At 37.8% G+C, this 12201-nt stretch overlaps 1 protein-coding gene across 1 annotated transcript in view; it reads left to right on the forward strand.

The window, feature by feature from the left end:
• Positions 1-12201, forward strand: part of FRY (furry homolog (Drosophila)) — a 176922-nt gene that overhangs the window by 141201 nt on the left and 23520 nt on the right. The window contains exons 49-54 of the mRNA XM_010572715.1: positions 60-221; positions 1038-1112; positions 2166-2336; positions 7182-7382; positions 7925-8086; positions 11578-11741. Of these exons, the coding sequence (XP_010571017.1) occupies positions 60-221; positions 1038-1112; positions 2166-2336; positions 7182-7382; positions 7925-8086; positions 11578-11741 (935 nt within the window). The remainder of the gene's footprint in view (positions 1-59; positions 222-1037; positions 1113-2165; positions 2337-7181; positions 7383-7924; positions 8087-11577; positions 11742-12201) is intronic.

A 12201-nucleotide genomic window follows, 5' to 3' on the forward strand; every position in this document is an offset into this window, starting at 1 on the left:
GGCCCATTATAAGTTCATCCTGGAGCACAGTACTAGTGAGTAATTACTCTCTGTTTAAGACTCCAATCATTGGGAGACGGTACGATGAGCTGCAAAGTTCTTCTGGACGAGATGGTAAACCCAGGGCAATGGCTGTCACTCGAAGCACTTCTTCAACCTCATCAGGATCTAACTCCAATGTCCTTGTTCCTGTGAGCTGGAAGAGACCCCAGTACTCTCAGGTAAACTCCTTTTAAGTAGCCCACTACTCATTAACAAGTTGCAGTGGGAGCAGCTGAATTAACACACACTTTGGTTCTTAAAGGCTTGTCCTCTGTGCCCTGCGCAGTGCTCCTGGCTGGCTGGGGCAGCAGCAGCACCAGTGCAGCATCTGACTGTGTGTGCTCAGTGTCTGCCTTGGGCTCAGAAATGGGCTGAGCTAGGTCTGTCTTGTGTTTTCCTTTCAACCTGCAGAGACTGCATCTCTTTAAGACCTCTAAGTCTAGGTCAGATGTATGAGTTCAGATATTAGCAAGGAGAGCAGAGAGACAGCATGTACAACTTTCTAAGTGTTGTTTTCTTGGGAAATCAGGTGAAAAGAAGTCCTTGGAACAATTTTCCTAAAAGTTATGTTTGATTAGCTCATTGATTTTGCCAGTTAAAATAATCCCCTGCAGAATAAATGTATTTATTGCTCTTTTTTTTTAATATCGCAGATTATATAACAGTGACTGAGGCCCAATTCTGTAAAAATTAATTATGCATGTGCTTAATTTTAAGCTTCTGAACTGTCCTTTTGAAGTGATGCACACGATCCAGTGTTTCCTTATTATGCTCAATAGAATTAATATACTAATTTAAAAATATTAAACACCAAAATCATTAACAGTTCTCTTTGTTTCCTTGTATGCATAGTTGCTCTGAAAGCAACCCTTTGAGCACTTAATGACTAATTCTTTGGTTGGTTCCTCCTAATTAAAGATTGTTAATGTATGTTTCTAGCCACCGGGAGAATGTGGTTAAAAAAATGCTCACTTGAGAAACGTCTTGTTTTCTAGAAAAGGACAAAGGAAAAGCTGGTGCATGTTCTTTCTCTGTGTGGTCAGGAAGTTGGGCTGAGTAAAAACCCTTCAGTAAGTAGCCTTGTATTGACCGTTTCTTTGTTTCATTGTGTCCTAAACTTTAAAATTGGAGAACTTTGTTTTCCAGAGTTGCTGACCTGATTTGCATAGTTTCATGTCACATTACTATCATTGTCATTTGTACTGGCCCACGCTGCATTTCTCAGCATATAGACCAGTGAGTGAATGGCCCTCTCACTTAAAGACGATTTACTTACAGAGCTACATACGGTTTTGCTGTGAGAGATCAGTGATGCTATAGGTTTTACTTATGCCATCTCAGTGGGTAGAGAGTAATGACCTCTAGTATTACCAATCTAGGGCCTTTATAAAATAAAAAATTAAATTACAGAAATGAAACTGGGGAGGGAGGGGTGTCTTATTTTTCCATTAGATAGTAGTTCTGATGTTACTCTTTAAAAATTAATATTTTTTTATTATGGTGCCAGGAGATGGGCAATAGGTCATCCAGGTTAGGAAGCTCTTAAAATAGTTATTAAATATTTTCTACAGAGAAAGGAAGATCATTGAATGTTTTCAAATACGTTGTATGTCACTTGTATTATGATGAACAGGTCCTTCATTTCTGTAACACAGGGACCATTGCATTTTTGCAACTACATTGCAGATATAATTATTTTTAGTAGGAAAGGAAAAATTACAGGTTGTTGTGTTTTCTAATCTTGACATATTTTTCAATGGAATTTTTAACTAGAGATTTTTTATAAACTTACTATCTCATCCCTTGACAGTATTTTCTTTGCTAAGTTCTCTGAATTTTGTTCCTATAATTGTATACAAACATCCAGGCAACATCAATCTGCAGCCGTTAGGCGGTAGCTGTAATATTCTTGGATGTGTTCCTGCAGTATGAAGTTGTTTCTTTGTACAAGTTTAATCTGAAGGCACCTGTCCAACATAAATAATAAAGAGTGTTCTAAAAATACTCAGTGAAGGAATTAGGTGTGTACTGGAAATACAGTCTCCCGAATAACCAATTACAGCTTTTAGGAAGAAACAACCAGAGGGAACAGTTTGTTACAAGAGAAATCCTTTGACTTGTAGGTAATTTTTTCTTCCTGTGGTGATTTGGATCTGATTGAGCACCAGACGAGCTTGGTGTCTTCAGAAGACGGAACAAGGGAGCAGGAGAACATGGATGATTCAAACAGTGAACAACAATTCAGAGTCTTTAGGGACTTTGATTTCCTAGATGTTGAGCTGGAAGATGGGGAGGTACGGTATATTTTCTCTGAAACAGCTTTTTTATTAAAACAGTTTGATATTCTTCCTACTAAACACTATGCTCTTCTTGTAACATAAAACTTTAACTGTGTAACTATAAACTTAGTTTTGAGTTCAGATTATTTATAATGTTCACTTAGTGTTTATTTCAGTAGCATAACAGTAAGAGGCTACCACACCCTTCCTTTCTGAATCTACTTTAGGAAACTGCAAAACTGTTACTGGAAGATAAAGCCTCTGTTCTAGTACCTTGTCAGTGAATTTACTCTGAAGTGAATTTATTTTAGATACGATTTTTAAAGGTCTAAATTGTTAACAAAAATATATTTGCTGATTAAAAACCCATAAAATGAAACTGTTCCAATCTGTTGGTTCATGAGTAACCCTCCAAAACATGAATTCAGGCCTTCGGGCTGTTGTTAACTCCTGCAACTGCTGATGAAATCACTAGTGCTTCAAGAGATGTGCCTTCCACTCCGCTTAGGTGTCCGTGATTTCATCATTTTGTGCAGGAGCTAAACAGAAGCCTGAGGGCCCGGATCAAGTCTTGACAGGTGAAGCCTGTCAGCTCACCTTGAGCTGAGACTGATGAAGGGAAAAAGTTGAAGAACTGCTGAATTTTGGGGGGCTACACTCTTTAATCTTGCTTATATCAAACTTGGAGTATTTCTTTCTATTTGGGTGAGAAAGGCCAAAAATGAATATCCATTGCCAAACAAGTCTAACAATTTTGTTGCTATTTAGAAGTTCAGAAATTGTTAGCTCTTTTGAAATATTTAAGGTGCAGATGTTCAGCAAACCTAACAGTTTCACAAATTGTCTTGTCATAATCTGGACTCGATTTTAACATGAATTCTCTCAGGCATCGCTCTTAGCCCTGAGAAGAACATGCATACACTAGGAAATAATCATTTTTCTCCCTAGTTGAATTACAGTAGTAAAATAATTTTAAGGTAACAGACCCCTCAGGTGTGAACTCATGTACATCTGAATTTTAATTTTTTTTCCAATGAGGAGAAAGGTTGAAGGAGAAAGCGAGTAATGGTTATTTTCAAACTTAAAAGATAGGCTGAAGAGTTGAAGTTTCTGTAATAATGTTAGTTACAATTGTAGGCAAATGTTTGTCTATGATGTCTTTAATACAGTAATTTTACATAGATTCTTTCTATTTGTTTTTCTATCTGTTATATCTGCTACCCAGGAACTTCAGGTAAGAATGCTACTTGAACTCAGATATGCCAACATATGTTATGCCTTCTTGCAAATTTGTATTATAGAATAACATCATAGTTTTGTTGTTGCCCTCCCCCTCTTCAGTGTGTGCGTAGGTGGGTGGTGTGCGTGTGCTTGCACTTCTGGCAGGTGCTTCATTTTTTGTCTTGTATTGGAAATATTTTTGAGGTCTTTTTCAAAAGTTCTGCTTCATTTCAAGTTTGGTTTTGACATGTTCAACAGTCTCCACAAATTTTAAGATACCTTAATTCTAGTATGGGCATTTTTCAAATTGAGCCATTTCTCCTTTTAGTATCTTTGTGCATGAATAATATGTAGAAACAAAAGAACTTCATTATTTACAATATAGTAAAGTTTGGGCCATTTGTTTCCATGGGCAAATTATATATAATTTCCAGCTTTTCATTTGTGGTATATGGGCTCCTGTTAGCATCTTGCTAAAGCTGATACCTGAGACCTCTTCAGAAAGTTTACGTCATTGCCTACCAGCCTGAATTTAATTGAAGAAATTAATAAATTCATACAGTTTAACTTAATTCAGCTATATACTCCTACCAGCTTTGCTGGACTTACTTACCCTGTGAAGAAAACTGAAAAGGCACCATCAGCGGTTGCCAGTTTGGGACCTAAACATGCAGTTTATCAATGTATAGAGAGAACTGAAATGATCGATAATTGTAATGAGTTGTACAAATGATACAAAAATCAGCAACAGTATTTTGTGTATTTGTTTCTGGTAGCTTGTACATTAGTTCTTATGCAAACACAACCCCCCAGAAATCTTTGTCTCAAAATGCCTGTACTTTAAAAGATACAACCATACGGGAGTAGTGCCTTACTATGCAGTTCCACAACACTTTTGCCTGTACCCTACCATATTTGTGTGACTCCATTAACTTTGCATACTTTGTCAATACGGTAAGGATAAAAACTTGTGTGAAAGAAGTTTTGAATGATTCTTACCGGCTCTATGGAGGAGCTACGCTGCCCTCCCCCACGTAGGGTTACTTTTTACTGCCCTTTCTGCGTCTCTCCTTTCCCCTGGGTTGCTGCAATGTTTAAAGTGGCTGCAAGGGCACGTCTGCCCCTTTACCAGAGGGTGGTGGTTGTGGGAAGTTCTGTGTGGTACCTGCTCACTGCTGGCCAGACACATTTATCATACGTGACTCTTTTCTTTTGGTGCATGTTACTGGTGGCTTTTCAGGCAGGTAGGAGATAGCTTTGCTCCTGCTGTAGATAAAAATGAACAGCCTCTTAAATACATCTTCCCTCCTAGTTAACTGTGAAAGAAAGATTGCTTAGCAGACTATAAAAAAAACAACTGCATCTTCATGGACATGTGTTGACCTCTTCTTTAAATTCAGTATGATTCTGGGTGCCCCTGTAGCAAGCTTACACTAACCCAAATACTGTGTTTCATCTCTCTTACCCTTTTCCCTCACTTGTAATTCACTCCCCCTTCTAACCGCATGCCCTGGAAGTGTCCCTTTTAATTTTTCTTCTTTTTGCTGGCTGGCTTCTTTAAGACATTGTAGAATAAAACTGCAGCAAGAAATATTCCCACAGATGTGGGCTGCAAAGTTTACTGATACCTGTACCAGGCATCATGAGGATCAGGGTGTGATGACGGTCATCTTTGCTTGCTTGCTCGTTTATGTCATTCTGTCATTTGCCAGTTCAGTAACTGATATGTTTGTGGAGGACAGCTCATTGCTGCATCTTCCAGCCTTTGTGGAGGAGGATGGACAACCAAAGAATTTGTTAAAATAAATAGTTGGGAACTGAACATTTTTATGATTTAAAGAGATCTAATTTCTTAAAACTTAGATGTGTTCTGTTCTCTTCCCGCACAAAACTGTCATATGATCCCAGTCGCAGGATGAAACCACAGGGTTCTTCCAATAAAGTGTCAGGCTTCATAACAATTTCATGTTCCTTTGCTCTTGAATGTAGTGCGTTCCTTAGTTCTAAATGTTCTTGTGGATTACAGTTCTTGCGTTTCTGGATTGTCTTTTTCCTGAAAAATATTTTTTTCTTTTTTCCTCATATTTGTTCATGAGCGGTAAGCTCAGTGTCATGAAACTGAACTTTCCCGCTTTCTAATCATATTCCACAGTCCATTGCAATAAAGGGCAATGGTGCAAAATAAGATCTATTTGTGCAAGTTTGATGATTGTTAAGGAGGTGAGATTGCAATTTAGTTAATTGCACTTTATGCAGTTTGGTCCCCATTCAGTAAATGTCTGAGTAGTCCTGAATGGGGATTGGTCAAGTGTTTAAAATTAAGAATCTGCTTAAAGGACCTTACTGAACTGAGACCTCTTTCTCTATGATTGCACATAATTTTAATCTGCGTAAACCCAGGAGATACTCGTTATGATTTTTTTAGGCAGAACTATATTTTTGTCAAACTCATATTTAAAAGTTCCCTGTCAACTTGAATTTTGAGCAGTTGGTTTGCTTGTTTAAGAGTGTTGCATCTTACGGTCTTGTTTAAAACGGTCAGCCCTGAACCTTAAGCAGAAACATTTTTCTCCGTAAATTTCCTTCCCATGTTGATGCAAGGTTGAGGACTTTCATCTAGATAAAGTGTTCAAAACTGCAGCTGGGTACTTCTGGTAGACCCTTCATGCTGTGTAAGGCCCCTTTGGCCTCTGCGGGTCCATGACGGAGCGGTTGCGGACACGCTCCTGCATTTGCCAGACAGGAACCTGGCTACCCTTGGAGAAGGGAGCAAGAAAATTAGTGCAATTAGGGAAAATGGATAGAGTCTGCTGGCAAATACATAAAGTAAACAACTGGAAAAATGGTGGGAGACTAATTGTTGGTTTTATACATGAAAGAAATCAAGTGATCTTTGTATCAGTTCACCAGCCTAACAAATAGTTACGCAGTTTGCTTAATGCACTCGGCTTAATGTAGCTGTGGGTGGGATCAGAACTGAAAGTCAATATAAAATGTTTGGTCCATTTGACCGTGTCCTTTTTAAAATGTGAACTCTCAGGCAATGCTAATCAGGTTATTCACAAAGTGTAGTTTCAAATAATTCAGGTAAATTCAAGTTACAAAAATAAGCAAGATGGTCCTACAATAAAAGTTTAAAAAGGTCTGCTGCCTTAGCTATTACATTTTGAGTGTAAATGAAAGGTTCATTCAAATCCACTCAACATTATGGTTATGTATATAATGCAAAGAATCTAAAATCTTTAACATGTGTTTTGCAATTGAACCATTGTTATGAACTGTGCTCCTAATACTTTTAAACATCATGGAAAAATCCTTTAAAATTGCTTCCAAACTTTTCTTTTGCCTGTCATTGCTCTACTGGTATTGAGGTGTGTGTATATGTGGACTTACAAAAATGAATTCTTAAATCAGCAAATGCATGAAAAACATCTAATACTGAAAAGAATGAATCTTCATTTAACTGTCATTTCCATGCTTCTGCTCTTATCTCCAGGTAAACAAATAAAACAATGCTTATACCGAGTTTGTATGTATTTTTACATAGAAATATTTCTCGACCTAACTTTGATCTAATGATTAGTGGTTTGTATACGATGAGTTTCAGATGAAGGACGCTGACCCTATATCCGATTTCAGGGTGAGAGCATGGACAACTTCAACTGGGGAGTACGCAGGCGGTCCCTGGATAGCCTGGACAAGTGTGACATGCAGCTGCTGGAAGAGAGCCAGCTCTCGGGGAGCACGCCCAGCCTGAACAAAATGAACCATGAGGACTCCGATGAGTCATCAGAGGAGGAGGACCTGACCACCAGCCAAATCTTGGAGAACTCAGACCTAGTAAGTTGCAAACTTGCAATTTAAGAAAAAATAGGGTTGTGGTTTTAGATAAGCTGGGCTTTGAGGTTCCTCTTGCCCAGGTGCAATCTCATCAGCTGAAATTGGGGGGTGGCACTCAATGCAGTGTTTTGTCGCTGCTTGATTTCCCCTTCTTTGCAAATGTAAACAGGAATTTTAATGGGAAGTTCGAAACACAGGAAACATCAGGTCTGATTATTTGCCCTTTTTTCCACAGATTACTATGGGACAATTTTGCACAAGTGGCCAGTAGTAAATCTTTCTGATGTATCTAATACTTAAAGAAATAGGACAAGACTCCAGTTTGGTAAACTGTGTCAGGTTTTCATTGTTTACTTCTGGGATGTTTGCATACGACTTTTATGATAAAAACATCAAAAGGGTTATTACATGGCTGCATGTACAAACTAAGAGAGCCACCATCACTGCCCTTTAAGACAATGTCTGCTTTACATGTTCATAAAAGCAGTGCGTGGTAGGGTAGCTGTATACTCACTTCTGTGCTTTTGTTGTCTTTTAAACAGATTATAACTCTTTCCCCATCTGAGGATACGAATCATATTGACTCGCTTTCTACATCATGTGGCACAACCTCAGCAGACCCTCATCATTTTAATATAGGAGCATCCAGCTTTGATGTGTCTTTGCCTGATATGAATAATCTCCAAGTGTCTGAAGGATCCAAGGTGAACATATTTTTACTTTCTTTTCCAACTGGACTGTATTTTACATAACACTTTTACAAGTTTATTTTACTTACACTTTCATGAAAGGTTTCATCTGTGAAAGCAAGTTCATTCTGACTTCCTGTATGTCAGTGTATGGCATAGTACAATACATTCATATGTTCCCGCACATTCATACTCTTTCCTTTCTACTTATACTTTCTTAATTAAAAGATTTTATTTATTGTTTCTTAAGTATGTTGCACAACATATACACCAAGATACTACAAGCTCATTGGAGGACAAATTCGTGAACTGGCTACAAGTTACAACCCTAAGGGAATATTCTTTTGTTCTTCACGGGGATTTAAAAGAATGATATGCCAACTCGTGGTGGGTGTATGCGTGTATTCTCTGAGATTTTTTTGTATGTGGGAACCTATTGTACAGTTGTGTGCACTGGATTCAGTTCCTGCCTTTTGGCAGACACTCAGAAATTTTAAATTCATGACCGCAATATTAAGCCATCTTGGGGGGGTGGGGAGGCAGGATTTGCAAGGATACAACAACCATGTTCAGCACAGTTTATTTCAGACAATTGTATCAGAAGATGAACATAGACTAAGGTTGGTAAGTTATTATCAATGTGGGGACAGTTTCTTTAATTTTCTGTTTGATAATACTTGTTTGTGGGAGATCTGGTGAACCTACCCCTCTCAATGTCTCTCCAGAAATATAATCTGGAGCAGGGGGTATGTGTGGGTTAGTGGCTTTATGACGCTGTTGCCTTACCAGTAAAGCTTTCTCTGTCATGTCTAAACTGGGTGACTTCTGCAGAAATAGCAGTGTAGGAGAATGGGGCAGGGGAAGAATACGTCTTGTGTAATCATCGGCCTCTCTTCTAGTGAAGAGGTCATAGAAAAGGAGGTTGGAATTGTGCTGAATTGAACAGAAACCTCCCCAGGAGGAAGAAGGGACAGGAGGAGGGAAATGTGGGTAAGGATAGGAAAGGAGGGGAACCTCTCAAAATAATGGTTGTGGGAAAGGTAAACTCATTATCATTTGTCAAAACAACTGTTGGTAGGCAAGTTACCACATAACAACCATAAGCAGCAGAAGTTGGCAGAATTTCAGTTCAGGAAGCTGCAGTCAGAACAGATATGTTTGCAGGTGGTGACTGCAGCTAATCTCATGCATCCAGCTGCAGTAGCTAATGGTATGTACATTACGAATTGCAAATCACAGTTCATGAGTTTCATATATGCCTGGGGTTTTAGAATCTTTACTGTGAAAATGTCTTTAATGTCCCAATACCCATGCACCAGTGTTAATGAAAAAATGAAAAGCTTTGGAAAAAGTAAATAAGTGAAGAATGTAAAATCACAGCTGTTTCTTGTGGGATTCACAGACAAATTCAGCTAGTCCTGAGACAGGTTTGATATTGGTGAAATACATAACCCAAGCTGACAGGGATTTGCCAGTATTACAAAGATGTTTGAATTGATAAGCTTTACACAGAAGGCCGCCTTGGTGGTTTTTGCTTCAAAGATATTTTCTTCTAGTATGCATACTTCTGTAATTTTACTCCAAACAAATTGGGCTCAGTATAAACAATGTTAAAATGCCTGGGGTTTTATTTATTGTAAGGAAGAAGTCATCCAATTTTTAGTCTGAAAACTTGAAACTTGCACCTAAATAATTTTACTTAATTTGATAACAGAAAATCTGAGCTCATTCCTGTTTCTCTTTTCCTCTGAGTTCTTACTTTCAGAGAGCTAATGGTATGTCAGCAATGCAGAGGAAAATTTTTTGTTACTTTTTTAGTGCTGTACAAAAATGTTTGGTTGTTGCATCATAAGCAAAACCAAAAATATCAACTCAGCTTTTAAATAGACACAATGAATGAGAGCAACAGACTGATTAAGTGGGCCTCTTCTCAAATGTTTCAGTGCCAAAACCCAGGTATTATGTTAACGGTGTGCAATTAGTTAAACTTATTTTCTGTTAAAGATAGTGATCACAATAATTAAGATGGTATTTATAAGAGAAGGCAGTGATGGATAAAGCTGTGAGTGATACAAAGATTCAGATGATGCTGGTTTATATATTTTTCAAGTTACCTAAACTCACCAATTTCTGCAAGTGTACTCCAATCCTGCATGAATATTCAGAGTCCACTTTTTTGTTTTGCTTTTTGGGCATCATATTGGACTCCAATGGGTGAGAGGTGTTTGCTTCCTCTTTCTTCCTCCCTTACCCATCAAAATGTGTTTTCCTGATACAAACACTGTCATTACAGTGAACAAACCAATGGTTCTTTCAAGCTAATATTTCATATTTGAAAGTGGTGAATACTAACTACTTCTTGAAGAAGCATAAAACATTTACACTTCTTGCCAGCTGCTCTGGTTCATATTCTGGTAATTCAGCCCTATAGCTTTCATTTCTCTTTTCAAGATGGTTTGTGCTCTGATTCATTTCATCCACCCTGGACTCAGGAATATTCCTATCCCTTTCCCTTAGAAACCAAACCAAACCAAAAAAACTTTCTCCTACTTAATTTCTGATCTTGTCCTTTCTGATACAAGTTTTGTTTAATTTTTAGAAATGCAAATCCCTGGAATTTATCTGTAGGATCCAAGCAGGTCTGGTAACCTGCAGAGGGCCACTTTTCTCTTTTAATTCCACTTGCCATGGATTTCCCTCCCTACCCGCTCCCAACACTTGTATGTACATGCACGTATGCCTACGTGCACAAACACATACCTTACGAGATAGCCCATACAGAAAAGATAAAGAGTTTGAGCTACCCACTGCAGTCATCCATCCCTACACGAACTGCTTTGCAGGATGCTATGGATGATGCAGACAAAAGCCGAAAGATTAAAACAACATTTGTTCAACCAAAAATGCAAGAGAAATTGGAAGGTTTCAAAAAGAAATCAAGAGCTTTAGGTGCTAATGGATGAAAAAGGAAGGAAATGATAGAAGCATAATCCTTTTAATGGCCCGTAGAATGCTTTGGATTCCTCTTGAATGGAAGTTATTATGTAAATGACATGATGAAAAAAATTCTCAATTCTAAACATGCATATAGTCTTTCAGACAGTGATTGTTTTCAATATATTTTGAGAGTCTTTAATACACTCTTGGACACTATAAAGTGGTAAGTGGCAACGACAGCTTGACAGTAACAAGAACCCGATTGTTTTGCCTGAAAAAACACTCCCCTGCTATGTTACCAAATGCATTGAAATCTGAAATTTTGCTAGACAAATTAAGTTGAAGAAATGCCTTGAAAATAATATTGATCCAAGACAGCAAGTTAAGCAAATAGCATATTTTTTAAGAAGTGTAACTTGATTCATGTCATTTATAATCTGTGGCTTTATATATATCTGTGCAATTTAATATGTTGTCATGTGGGTTTTTTCATTAAATGCTTTCTATTTAGTAGTGGAACTAACTTAGTAATTTGCTGTTTTCTAAGACATCATGATTCACTCCCCTAGGTTGAAGCTGTCCATGAAGAACAAGATACAGCAGTCCATGAGGATGACCTTTCAGGGTCTACAAATGAGCTCCCTGGAGCATTTGAATGCAGTGATAGCCTTAGTCTGGATATGACAGAGACTGAAGAGAAAGTTGACAGGCTGGAACAATTTGCTCTTGCTAGGTACTTGTATATGCTATTATTCATAAATTTTCTTTTACACTGTACAACGAAGTGGTAACAAGGTGTTATTTAATGGAATGGCTTTTTGGCCACCAGAGTTATAGAATTCTCATGAGTTTAGAGCAGTTAGAAGACAATGCTCTAATTACCTGCATAATTATCACACAACTCAAAAAAACGCCCGAGATTTTCCTTCTAGGAGAAACAAGATAGGATTTTTACATACATCTATGCAGTTAGTCATTATATATATAATATATTTTTATCAAAATTGAAAAGGGGTTTTTAAAGATTCGCAGTAATGGAAATACTGCTTAGTTATCTGTTCAACAGGTCACCCATGTATTCATCCTTCTGATTTCTTAAAGGTCATAAGGAAGTCATGATATTGTCAAAAATCCCATCTGCATACTCTTGAGGCTGCTGGTGAACATGGCCCAGTATATGTTGCAACAAGGCA

The sequence above is a fragment of the Haliaeetus leucocephalus genome, unplaced genomic scaffold (assembly GCF_000737465.1).
Source record: "Haliaeetus leucocephalus isolate CR32 unplaced genomic scaffold, Haliaeetus_leucocephalus-4.0 Scaffold351, whole genome shotgun sequence".
In the NCBI taxonomy this organism is placed as follows: Eukaryota; Metazoa; Chordata; class Aves; order Accipitriformes; family Accipitridae; genus Haliaeetus; species Haliaeetus leucocephalus.